The sequence below is a fragment of the Pleurodeles waltl genome, chromosome 4_2, assembly GCF_031143425.1.
Source record: "Pleurodeles waltl isolate 20211129_DDA chromosome 4_2, aPleWal1.hap1.20221129, whole genome shotgun sequence".
Taxonomy (NCBI): domain Eukaryota; kingdom Metazoa; phylum Chordata; class Amphibia; order Caudata; family Salamandridae; genus Pleurodeles; species Pleurodeles waltl.
The window spans coordinates 656,181,524-656,195,636 of record NC_090443.1 but is presented as its reverse complement, the minus strand read 5'-3'; the positions used below and the strand labels follow the sequence as shown (position 1 = coordinate 656,195,636).

At 41.1% G+C, this 14,113-nt stretch overlaps 1 protein-coding gene across 3 annotated transcripts in view; it reads right to left on the bottom strand.

Annotated features, from left to right (window-relative positions):
• ADGRL4 (adhesion G protein-coupled receptor L4) overlaps positions 1 to 14,113 on the bottom strand; it is a 918,866-nt gene that overhangs the window by 323,471 nt on the left and 581,282 nt on the right. For all 3 annotated transcript variants that reach the window (XM_069232213.1, XM_069232212.1, XM_069232214.1), the window contains exons 4-5: positions 3,237 to 3,392; positions 2,902 to 2,972 (exon numbers count right to left, since the gene is read on the bottom strand). In XM_069232213.1, the coding sequence (XP_069088314.1) occupies positions 2,902 to 2,972; positions 3,237 to 3,392 (227 nt within the window). The remainder of the gene's footprint in view (positions 1 to 2,901; positions 2,973 to 3,236; positions 3,393 to 14,113) is intronic.

Here is a 14,113-nt window from a genome sequence, read left to right as displayed (position 1 = left end):
AGAGCAAAATCTTGGGAATGCTGGTACTCCAACTTGTGGCTCATTGTACATAATTAAGTCCTGATCTATGTGTAAAGCACAACTTTGGGAAAACTGGTATCCCAACCTTGTGTCCACTCAAGTCTTGTTTCAAGTTCATGTAATTTTGAATGTAATCCAATTCCAATAGCCACTTGGTCTCAAAACATACCTTCAGAATTGTTTAACTTCCAACCTAGTTGCTCACAGAAACGTGGTTTGTTATTTGCCTGTGAATGTCTTTGATTCTACAAATACGCATCAATTGCTTGAATGCCAATAACTGTAATCAATGTTCCGAGTTTTCTGTAGCATGACTTACCCTACCTAGTACTTCTCGTTCTTCTTTGAAAGTTTCAGATAATTTCTCTAGAGAATCTGATTCATCTGCCCCCATGTTATGATTACTTTAAGAAACTGTAAGTTTGAAATATCAAAGGTATCATACTGTGCAGCAAATCTATGGACTGTTGGTAATTGCCTTTTCTTGTTGTTTTCAGTGAGTTGCATTTTACGATAACCAAAACTACTGACTCGCAAACATCCATTTTTGATAAAAACAGAACTTCAAGAAGGAATGACCCTGTTTGAAAGAATAGTGGGGTTGAAGAGCAGAGTTAGCACTGCAGGGTTTCACATTTGTTAGTATGTCCAGTACTCTCTTACCCCTTCTGGAGGTTGGTGAGTACTGGGAGTTCCATTCCCTGGGCATGCCTTCTTCCATATTTGAGAGTGGAGGCCTAGCATCGGCTCCGGTGTCGATTCCTCAGTTGGAACCAAGTGAGTGCATGACATGAAGTAGTATTACCTTATAGCTAAACATTGAGCCTAAACTGACTTTACCAATTATTGTCACCATGATGCCAGGTGACCCACTTTGGTTTTAGCCCTATATCAAGAGTTCATGTCATTATAAACCACACACCAGTACAACATAAAGATAAAACATATTTATACATACATTCACAAAAATAAGCTTTTAGAAACCCCCTCAGCCATTTGCTACAGTAGGTCAACTGGTTTTATCATTGGCCAACTTGGTCATCATCAGTGTTGGTATCAGCCCACAACATTTTGCAGATATGAACACCATTAAGGAGGGGTTCACACATGCACTGGCCTTGAATTATTCATTATCATTATCACTTTTTTGCAGGAAGAACTCGCTCACCAGTTCCCATTCTACAATTTGTTTCACATTTTCTTTCTTGGGGTCTTGCATCTGCTGGGCCACTTGTGTCGCTTGCAACCACTACTGTACACATCTTGTTTTATGTGTAGTTTGCTGTTCTGACATGGTCATTGGCCATGTTGGAATGGTGAAGTGTAACTACCCAAAATAGCCACTGGTACATCATGATGCATGCATGCATTTAAACGATTCGAAGATTAATATAATTTGTTCTCAACCATTGTAATGAACTGGCGGCCCCTTTGGTTTTACTTTACCATTCCACCATGGCCTATAACCATGTAAGAATGTAAACTAAAAATATATATTGAAACAGATAACTAGCGCTAATGGAAACTAGTACAAAACAAATATGTGGGCACTCACCTTCTAATGACTTGATGAAAAAGTGTCGACATCTAGTGCACCATTTGAGATTAAAGACCAAAGCATTTAAAAACCTCAAATGCAGATACAGTATTTATAGACTTTAGGATATTGCAGCAGTTCAACCATTAGCAAATTAATATTTTGAACAAGATTTTATTTTGCTCATCCACACATTAAACATTAATTAATCTACTCTACGTAATCTTTTGCAAATGGCCACCGCAATTATTTTCTCAAAAGAAAGTACTCATCATCAGTTAGAGATACTGCAACTGAGTGAGCATGTCATTCTGTATTCTTGGTTATGAATTATTAGAGCTTGCAGCAGAGGTATATAAATACTAGAGTAATTCATTATAAAGTAAACTTTCATTTGAGTAAGGTCATTCAGGGCAGTGCTAGAAATAAATTCTGATGTATAATGTGATGCACATGATACCACACACTTTCTAAGTATGGCAGATCCATGGTGCGTTTCTTGATCCTATAAAGAGCTAAGGACTGGATCCACAAGATGTTCGGCTTGAAAAGCCTAACATTTGTAAAATCACAGGCATTGTGACAACAAATACTAAAGTCACAATATACAAAATGCACTTGCCGGGTTAAAGTCACAATATATAAAAGGCACTTGCCTAGATGAACATTCTTTCAATCTCTCTAAGTACATTTAGAGACTAATTGCTCTTCAGAAGGTTGAGAAGGTGTGAACGGGGCACCCCCTTCCTACTATTAAGGATGCCACCTATCAGTGGGTTTTAACCGTAATTATAGTTTGTGGTCACAAACCATTGGTGCTGATGCTGGCATGTCAGTGCAAGAGGTATAGCTTTGAAGAGTGAAAAATGAGCTTAATGGACATCTTTCACTTTGAAAATGACCCCTGTGGCGTCTTAGGGAGCAAGGAATGGCCCATGGAGCTGCTGTATCCTTCCTCCAATGTCATGCTGCAGCGTACAACTTCTTCTTTTCTGGACGTAGCTGCTGTCTCTTAAAAAGAGCAGGAGCTGCACTCAGAAAAAATGCCATTTGTACTTCATGAATGCAGGAATGTAGGTCAGCTGCTCATTGTAATATTAAGATTAAAGAGACAGGCGGTTTAGATTCGCACCGAATGGGCATTTACTCTGTGACGGTTTAGTCCGTCTATTAGATATAAGATTGGGCCACCAAGCACTGTGCAAAAACCCTGACCCCACCTTTGTAAATCAAGCCTCAAGCTCTTTTCGGTCTAATCAATCTAAACTCGCCTTTACATACAGATCTTATTCCAAACACCTAGCATTACCATAGCGACATTAACGTTTTAACACTATACTTACCTTTGTTAGAGTGTTATTAATGTTTTCAGATAAGCAGGCGGCATCTAGGTGACAGTTTGCGTTTGGAATTTCTGTTCAAAAATAAAATAACATGGATGATAAAGTTAGAATATTTTAAATACAGGTGCATTATTTAAAGTCCCCTACTTTTACATGAAGTATATATTCCAGAGTTTCTACATTTTAGCAGGAAAACATCTCATGACATGCTTTCATTAAACTCTACATTAAATAGGTTTATAATTTAGGACCTGGTTTACAGAGATTTATGAGCTTTACATGCCCATAGTGCAGAACATATCACAAATAAAACAGTTTTACATCAGTTTACTGACCTTGACAATAGGTGCCATCATTTGGCTTAAATTGCAATCTTCCTGAGTTTGACTGATACCCTTCAATGCAAGAGCAGTTATAGCCTCCAATGGTGTTTTCACATTTTGCATGCTTGCCACAGGTAACACTGTTCCAATTTCTGCACTCATCGATATCTGCTTACATCAAACAAAAGAGGAATATTTATAATGAATCGAAAAATTTAACACTGTTCTGCAATGCCAATATTATTGCCCAGTCTACAGTAACCAGTGCTTAATTTGAGCCCGTGCTTTCCGGGTCAAGGGCATCACACTTATATTTGAGGGCCGGCACTTATTCTTCTGCCTTAAGCATTTCCTGAGAACAAAAGACTCAAACGGGAAAGACGGACGAAGAGAAAAACGAAAAAGCGTCATAAAGGGAGAAAACAGAAAGCTGCAAGAGTGAGCTGAAGGGGCACTGAGTGTCTGTAAATGAATAAAAGAGGCCCGGGATAGCTTCAGGAATACGCAGCATCAGTATTTTGTGCTCACAAATTTAACTACAGCAGCCACAAGTTTCAGAGGAGGGCTTCGGACACCAGCATGTTTTTATTGACAAATTACGCACTGACAGGAACTGCAAAGAACAATTAAAGGAACAAAATATAAACAAAGTTTATTTTATTTAGGATATGTATAGGGCAAAGATATAAAGCTGGGTTTCATATAACCTGACATTATTGCATCCTCTGCAATGCAGGCCTTAAATGAGAGCTGGGCCACTGCAGAGCCCATAGGAATTAGATTATGTAAATTGGTGTTTCTTATAAGTGTGAGAAATTGTTTTTTTGGCTGGGGAGAGTGAACCATTCTCAAGCAACAACCACAATCCCTGTCAGGATGAACCAAAAATGTCATGAAATTACCCTATGCTTAACCCTATGGTAGCTTGGCACATATAAATCAGTCTTGACAGAGAGGCAATGTGTAAAGTATTTATACAGCATACAAATAGTAGTAAGGTGAAATACAAAACCGAAAAACCCCACACCAATTTAGAACAACAGAGTAAAATTCTATAATTAAAATGAGACCAAAACAACAGAAATCCAATCAGTAGAACGGGAGATAAGCAATTTTAAAGATTTAGGTAAATATAACACCCAAAAGCAGAAAGTGCCACTCACGGTTAGCTGGTTGTGTTAGACTGGGGGAAAGTCACAAGTTCAGGCCAACTATAACAGAGCTCAGGCCTGATACCTGGAACATGGGGTTTATCCCCCTGAAAAAGTTACCTTCTCAAAGTCAGGAGCAAGTGTGCAATTTGTGGTGGAGTAGGCCTTAGGGAGCGAGGAGGACAGCACAGATGATTGTAACTTGAGGAGGAGGCTAAGCATCGCAGAGTCATCGCTGTAGATTGAGGATCCCATCAATCGCCACTGATGGTCATTGCTGGAACTTTCCCTTTGTAGTCAAACTGGGCTGCCGTCAATGTAGCATGAATTGCAAATCCTGCATTGTCGGTTGTCGCTAGCAGTCGCTGTTGCAGGAATAGTTGGGTTCAGTAGAGCTTTGTGTTGGCAGTCATCATAGTAGGCAAGTTCTCATAGTGGATGGGCGTGTTTGCAGTTGCAAGGCACCCAAAACTTCAGGATTTCTTCTTACTTCTGCAGTAGAGTGCACTCTGATGACAACCAAGGGACCAGGACAACAGGAAGAACCTCTTAAGGATCAGAAACGTATTCTTGCAGATGCCAGCAGGGCTCCGGCAGGTCCAGTTGCAGCTGGTCAGCTGGGCAGTTGCAGTGAGGCCTCTGTAGCTTGTTGTATCCCTGTAGCTCAGAACAGGAGGTCAGCGAGCTGTCCCCTGGAGTCAATCAGGTAGCCTGAGATGAAGGGAGCAGGCCAAGTCTTCCTTCTCCGACACCAGGATAGACCTCAAGCAGCAGGGCAGTCCTCTGACAGCAGGGCAGTCCTTTTTCTGTAGTGTCTACCGGACCCAGGAGTGCACTGATGAGTGGGTCTGAGGGACCTAGTCTTCTACCTGCTGTCAGCTTTGAAGTGGAAGAAACGCCTGGAATTTCTCACCCACACACACAAATGACTCTGAAACTTCCTTCCTCCCTGCCCTGGTCCCAGGATGTCTGAGATGACAAAGGGCTAGTGTGACTTTCTTTATGGCTATGGGAGTCAGCCCCTATTGAAGAGCAAGTCCATTAGCTCTGCCCCAACTCATCTTGCCAGGATGACCCATCCTTCCAATAGCCATTACCCTTTTGTGATACCGTCTGGGAAGAACACAAAAAGGTTAACTGCCAATTACATCTAGTCATGTGACCCAGGTGACAGGCTGCACGTATCAAATATGACAAACAAAATGCCAACTTTCTAGAAGTGGCATTTTCAGAATTGTGACTAAAAATATAACCTTACCATTAAAGAGGGTTTTAAATTACAATTCATGTGAGTCTAAACATGACATTCCTAACTGCTTCCAATCAGAAGTTATCAATTATAAAATTGAATAAGGTAACCCAATGTTATCCAATAGTATAGGCCTTACAGTAGTGAAAAACAAATTTAGGAATTATTTTTTAGCTCGCTGGCCATGTAAAGTTCAAAAGCATATGTCCTACTTTTTAAATGCAATGCGCTCTGCCCTATGGGCTGTTGAGGACCTATGCTGAGGACACTTATATGTTAAAAAGGAAGGTTTAGACAAGGCAGTAGGTTTATTTTGCGAGCTCAAAATGGAAGTTTAAAATGGCAAACTATAGCCTCTTTCTAGCATGGTTACCCCCACTTTTAGCCCATTTGTGAATGTATGTCAGTGTGTTTTTACTGTGTCACTGGGATCCTGCTAGCCAGGACCCCAGTACTCATAGATAACAACCTATATGTCAGTGTGTTTTGCCTGTCTCAATGGGATCCTGTCAGCCAGGACACCAGTGCTCACAGTTTGTGGCCTGATGTGTATGCCTGGGTAGTGTCTAACTGCGTCACTGAGGCTCTGCTAACCAGAACCTAGTGCTTATGCTCTTGCTGCTTTTAAATTTGTCACTGTAGTCCAGTGACTTCATTTACCAATTTTAATTGGCATACTGGGCCCCCCATTATAAGTCCCTAGCATATGGTACCTAGGTACCCAGGGCATTGGGGTTCCAGGAGATCCATATGGGCTGCAGCATTTCTTTTGCCACCAATAGGGAGCTCAGACAAACCCTTACACAGGACTGCAATTGTAGCCTGTGTGAAATAGTGCACACACTATTTCACAGCCATTTTCACTGCACTTAAGTAACTTATAAGTCACCTATATGTCTAACCTTCACTTGCTGAAGGTTAGGTGCAAAGTTACTAAGTGTGAGGGCACCCTTGCACTAGCAAAGCTGCCTCCACATAGTTCAGGGCCATTTCCCGGACTTTGTGAGTGTGGGGACACCATTACACGTGTGCACTACATATAGGTCAATACCTATATGTAGCTTCACAATGGTAACTCCCAATATGGCCATGTAACATATCTAAGATCATGGAATTGTCCCACCATTCCAAATCTGGTATTGGGGAGCCAATTCCATGCATCCTGGGGGCTCCACCATGGACCCCCAATACTGCCAAACCACCTCTCTGAGGCTTGCACTGCAGCTACAGCTGCTGCCACCTCACAGACAGGGTTCAGACCTCCTGGGGTCTGGGCAGCCCAGTTCCAGGAAGGCAGAACAAAGCATTTCATCTGAGAGCAGGGTGCTACACCCTCTCCCTTTGGAAATAGGTGTTACAGGATGGGGAGGGGTAGCCTCCCCCAGCCTCTGGAAATGCTTTGAAGGGCACAGATGGTGCCATCCTTGCATAAACCAGTCAACACCTGTTCAGGGACCCCTTCTCCCCTGCTCTGGTGGGAAACTAGACAAAGGAAAGGGGTGTGACCACTCCCCTGTCCATCATCATCCCAGGGGTGGTGCCCAGAGCTCCTACAGTGTGTCCCAGACTTCAGCCATCTTGCTTTGCAAGGTGTGGGGGAACTCTGGAGGGCTCTGAGTAGCCAGTGCCAGCAGATGACATCAGAGACCCCACCTGATAGGTCCATATCTGATAAGGTATCCAATCCCCCTCTCAGGGCTATTTAGGGTCTCTCCTGTGGGTTCTCTTCAGATTCTGCTTGCAAGTTTCCTTCAGGAATCCTCTGCAACAACTTCAGACTCTTCTGACCTCGGATCAACCGCAGCCTGCTCCAAGAAATGCTGTAACTGCAACAAAGTGTCTACAAGAGACACTTTTCTTCAGCAACCTCAGCTCCAACTCAGCAACTGCAACAGTTTCCATGGTGTGCACGCTCTGGGGACTCCCTGCCTTCATCCTGCACCAGAAGGACTGAAGAAATCTCCCGTGGAGTGATGGAGTCACTCCCCTGCTCCAAGCAGGCACCTTCCAAGACGACGACCGATACACTGGGACTCCTCTCACGGTGACAAACATGCTCCTAAGGACACAGATGGTGGACATCATCGACATAGACTGCCCTGAGGTCCTGCTGATGCAATTTGGAGGAGGTAGGACCTTGCCTTCCCTGAGAACAATGGTACCCCTGTGTACTGTGTCTTCTTCACCTCCTGAGGCCTCTGTGAATTTGTTGCAAAACTCCTTCATGCCCAGCCTGGCCCAGGTCCACAGCACTCCATCCTGTGACACTCAACTTGCTGAGTTGTTCTCCGGTGGTGTGGGACCTTCTTTTGTTTTGCTGCATCAACTGCATTTTGTACCTCCTTTGAACCCAGGTCCTGCAGCTCCTGGGGGTGCTGGCCGGCATCCTGAGGGCTCTCTAAAGTGCTGAGAGCCCCTTCTTCCTCCTTACACAGAGTTGAGTTCCCCAGGTCCCTCCTGGGTCCATCCAGTGACATTTTGACAAAAAAAACACTTTTGCCATAGCCAAGGCTTGTTGGCGAGTTCCGACACAAAATCTCATCAGCAACAATCTTCACACCGTGGGACATCTTTTGCATCATGCAGGAACCTGCTGGCATCTTCCTAGGGTGAATTCCTGCAGTCTTCAACTAACCAGGGACTCTTCTTTTGCACCTTCTTCTGGATTGGCAGGAGCTCCTGTCCTTCCTTGAACTTCTTTTGACTTCTGGACTTGGTCCCCTTCCTTTGCAGGTCTTCAGGTCCAATAATCCAGCAGTTGTTCTTTGCAGACTTGGTTGGCTGCTGCAAAATCCCACAAACGAGGTGTAGTGTGTCCTAAAGAAAATTGCAGTACTTTACTCCTGCTTTTCTGGGCTCCGTGGTGGGATAATTTACTTACCTTTACTGTATTCTTACTCTCCCAGTGATTCTTCACACACTACACTTGTCTAGGGGGGGAATTTGTGATTCACATTCCACTTTCTTAGTATATGGTTTGTGTTGCCCCTAGACTTATTTTCTCCCATTACATTCTATAGGATTTCCTACTGTTTGCATTGTTCTATGACTATTTACTTGTCTAATTTTGGTGTCTAGTGTATATATTGTGCATAATACTTACCTCCAGAAGGAGTATTGACTCTAAGATATTTTTGGTACTTTGTCACCCAAATAAATACCTTTATTTTTGGTAACCCTGAGTATTGTCTTTACTTGTGTGCAAGTACTGTGTAACTATACTGTAAGTGGTATTGCAGGAGCTTTGCATGTCTCCTAATTCAGCCTAAGCTGCTCTGCTATGGCTACCTCTGTCAGCCTAAGCTGCTAGAACACTACTACATTCACAAAGAAGGGATAACTGGACCTGGTGTAAGGTGTTAGTACCGAAGGTACCCACTACAAACCAGGCCAGCCACCTACACAAACATGCTGCAATGGTAGGCCTGAGACATGTTTTGAAAGAGTTATTTAAGTGGATTGTACAATATGTGCTGCAGGCCCACTAGTAAATTTAATTTACAGGGCTTGGGTACATGAATTACCACTTTACTAGAAACTTATACGGAAATCTAATGTGCCAATTGGGCATAAACACATTTTACCATGTTCAAAGGAGTGAACACAAGCACTTTAGCATTGGTAAGCAGTGGAAAAGTGCACTGAGTCTCAAACCTAACAAATTCTAGCAAGACAGGAGGAGTGAAGGCAACATGTTTAGAGGAAGATCACCCTACAACTGTCAGATCTAATAGGACAAGAAAAGGCCAACTTCCTAATACTAGCATTTTCCGAATTGTTACATAAATTCAACTTAACCATTAAAGAGGATTTTAAAATACAATTCTTTAAACACCAAACATGATATCTCACTTGCTCCCAAACTAAAGTTATTACTTATAAAATGTAATAAGGCAACTGAATGTTATATCACTACCAGGATATGTAACACCTAAAAGTAGATGTGCAACTGTCTAAATACAATTCACCCTGCCCTCTAAGTTGTTTAGGGCCTACCCTAGGGGTGACATATATGGCCGCTCTTTTTAACAGTATCATGGCAGCCGGTATATTCCCATCAGTCTGGAAATCAATGTCTCTTCATCCACTCTTAAAAAGGACCACTCTAGACCCCTTGGAAGACAAAAATTATAGACCAATCTCCCAACTCTGCTGCTAGTTAAGCTCCTAGAAAGACATCTGAACACCAATCCGAGTGAATACTTAGATCAAAATAATATCTTGGATCATGCACAATTTGACTTTTAGAAAGCACAAAGCACTGAAACTGCTTTTATTACAGTTACTAAGAAGTTAGAGATGGCTTAGACAAAGGGGGGAAGGCAGTAGTGGTTATTCTGGACTTATCTGCTGCCTCCACTTCAGTCAATCTCTCAATCTTAAAAAAGCGTCTGGTGGACATTGGACTACAGGGCTCAGCTTTAAACTTGCTATGCTCCTTCCTTGACGAAAGAGTGCAATCAGTTGTAATGAGTGAATTCACTTTCAAACTTTTCACCCTTGCCTGGGGAGTTCCCCTGGGGTCCTAACTAAGCCCCACTTTGTTTAACATTTACATATCCCCTCTTTTAAAACTGATAAGGGACTTCGATCTAAGAACAGTTTCATATGCAAATGATACCCAAATAGTGGATCCTATCACAGATAACATCAATGAGACAGACTTGCGATTTAAAAACTGCATGTCAGCGATTGTCAGTTGGATGAGTTCTCATTGCTTAAAGCTAAACTTGAATAAGACTGAAGTTATCCTTTTCGGTCTCGAGGCATCCAGATGGAACACTGATTGATGACCTCACGCCCTTGGGCCGGAGCCTATTCCAGTAAGGAAGGTCAGAAATTTGGGTGTAGTTATGGACTCCAGACTTGTTTTTTAAGACCACACAAACTAGTTAACATCTTAGTGTTATTTAACAGTGAAAATAGTAAGAAAGGTTCTTCCCTTTTAACATAATGATCTTCAGAAGACAGTGGTCACAGCGCTAGTAAATGCCAAACTCGACTATTACAACACCCTCTTTGCTGGATCCCAAATTGGGATCCTAAACAAAAGGCAAATAATTCAGAATGTGGCAGTGAGTTTGCTAAAGAACCTGAAAAAATATGACTCAGTCTCAAAAGCTAGAGAACAACTTTATTGGCTTCCTATTAGCAAATATTTTTTAAGTCCCTCTGCATTGCCCATAAATCCTTATATCAGTCTAGCACAGACTCCCTGAAAAATAAGTATGCATGGCACACCATGTAGTCCGTAACCTTAGGTCATCCTTTGCCAAAAAACTAACCACCCAGAGAGTTTTCAAAGCATCCTGGGGGAGGGATGATACGTTTTTCCCACTATACCTCTCACCTCTGGAACTTGTTACTGATTCACCTGAGAAACTAGCTAACTTTTTAACCTTCAGAAAATTTCTCAAAATGTGGTTGTTTAGTCATCACTAGCTGTTAAAATTTTCCCTTTCTAGTCCCTAGCTCTAGTCTCTCACGAGTGAGACCAGCCAAAGCTGCAGCCTCTCAATAGCATATCCAGCTAATTAGCTATTCCAAGGTCATCACTCAATACTGCTCTCTCATTATACATTTAATGGAAAGGTTTACATTTTAGGCACTTGACACCCCCGGGTATTTGTTGCACTCTAAGTCGACAAACTCAAACTTAAAATGGAAGTATTAATCATGGAAAAATATTTATTTTGCCAAGTCAAAACAGCAGTTTAAAATTGCACACAGGCTGCAATGGCAGGCCTGACATATGTTGTAAAAGAGTTATTTACATAGGTGGCACAATATGTGTTGCAGGCCCAGATATAACAGTTAGGACAGAAATATACTAACTATCTAATAGTGGCATTTTCAGAATTGTGACTTAAAATCTGACTCTACCATTAAAGGGATATTAAATTACAATTCTTTAGACAGCAAGCATGCATGACATTTCTAACTGTTCCCAAACAAAAGATATTACTTTCAAAATGGTACAAGGTAACTCATTGTTATTCTGAGGGAGAGGTAGGCCTCGTAGCAGTGAAAAAGGAATTTGTGCATTTTTCACTACCAGGACATATAAAACGTCAACTTACATGTTCAACTTTCTAAATACAGTGCACCCTGCCCTAAAGGGTATTTAGGGCCAAATGAAGGGGTGACATATATGAAATAAAATGGCAGTTTTAGGTTTGGCAAAAGGTTTATTTTGGCACCTCAAATTGACAGATTGAAACTGCACACAGGCTGCAATGGCAGGCCTGAGACGTGCTTTAAAATGCTTTTTAAGACAGTGCCACATCAAGTGCTGCATACCGCTAGTAGAATTTAATTTACCGGCCATGGGTATATGGTATACCACATTACTAGTTATGTATGAGTAAATTAAATATGCCAATCAGGCACCCTTTTACTACATTTTAGGGAGTAAGCACAAGTATTTTATCACTGGTCAGCAGCGGTAAAATGCATGGTATCCTAAGGAGAGAAGAAGACTGCCCTATGGCTGGCAAGTCTAACATTACGCATGTCACCAAAAGAGGTAGAAAATAATCTGATGCATAGGCAATTCCTCCATCAATGTGAAAGATCACAGGGCCAATAGGCAAAGTATTCACAGTGACACTCCAATATAATGAATTGTTATAGTGGGCATGCTATGATTTCTTTTATTTGGAAAGACTCCACAGAAATAACTGTGACAGCCTCTATACATCTGAAATCTTAGGAGATGCAGAGATAAAAATAATCCAATATTATTAAATCCAATAGACAATAACTCAATAAGATAATTGTTTTTTAAAATTGCAAAAATGTACGTAGATGTTTGTAAAAAAATCAATTAAAAACTTCTTCTTTAAATCACTGTTACTAAATTCATAACAAAATAACTGCCTTGAGACAGCCTTCTGCTATAGCCAGTGCCTTCCCTGACCCTCAGACAGTAGGGATCACAACATTTAACACACTGAAATTTGTCAGATTGTTAGCACCTCCACTTTGAAAAGAACAAACAATTAAATGACTTAGGTAAATATTGGAGGCACTTCATAAATGTATTTTTCAAAATACAACTGCTTTTAAAAATAAATTTGATACATTTATTTGGATCACAGATTTAATTTATTTCGGAATGCACAACAGTTCAGTATCATGATGGTTCCATTGAATGGTATAAACAGCTCAGTGGATTAGCCATTATTCAGATATCTCCAATATTCATACAGGCAGCAAGTGTTTTGTGACTCGTTTATCAAGGCTAGTTCATCAAGGAAAAAATCTATTTACTCATGCATAATTCCACTCAACATACATCAGATTCTCATCTCCAAGTGTAAATGTCAATGGGACACTCTTCCTTTGTTTAATCCTCACCATATGTCAAATTATCACTTTCAGCAGTATTTACTTTTTAAACATTTCCATAAATTGGATTGAGACCATCACAATACATCAGCACAGTTATCTCTTCATCACTAAAACTGGTCAATCCCCTGCAATATTTGACAAGGGTTCAAACTCATGATTCCAGCATTTTCACCACATTTTAATAGGACCCATCATAAGTTAAAGATTGATCCTTCACTGCTTTCCGGTACCACATCTCCCATAAAATGTGAAATCCAATCAAACAATGGAGTTGTGCCTTTTTCCATTTTGGAAGCAATTTCTGTACATAATGTAGTGTGTACTTCAGCAAATATTTTTTACCCAAAAATATACAATGCTGGACAGTGTTAAACATGTGCTCCCATTTCTTGTTGGATCATTTGCATCAAGTGTATTTCACTTTTACATGAATATTGGGAGTCATGTTACTTAGTTTAACAGACAAATATAACCACTTATGTATAATATTGCATTCAACGTACAATAATAAATTAAGGAATACAATGTAAATCCCACAGGATTAAGGAAGTCACTTTTGACCTCAGCTGGCAGTCTGCTAACCTGCCAGTGTAGTATAGGATGGGCCTTTTCCCACGCTCTCGCAAATCCCCTGCCCCATTTTAGGTCTCCACTGCTTTGCAGGTTTTTATGAAGAACGTGCTTTAGTGAACATGTTGGAAGCACTAAGCAGGCATTAAAGGTGCAGAAAAAATGACACAAAGAAATCTCTTAGATTTCTTTGCAACATTATTTCTCCCTTCCCCCAATGGGGGAATGGCCTCCTTGCATACATTATGCCTGCTGCAGGAATAATGTAGCGCAAAGGGTTACAAAGTGGTGCAATGCATGCAATGCACCACTTTGTAAATTTGACACCACCATTTTGACCTCTAGTCACATTAAAGTAAAAAATAATGATGCTAATGTGGTGCAAGGAGGTGCAAGGGGCTCTTAAATCTGCTCCTCAACGTTTATTTTTGTGTAGCAGAAGCAAACCTCCAACGTGGGTGATTATTTCTTTACAACAGAAACGTCCATGGGAAATGCATAGAGGAAGCTGTTGTTATTTTCTTAACCAGATTTGTAATGCTACAGATATTGGTCCCAAGCTGAAA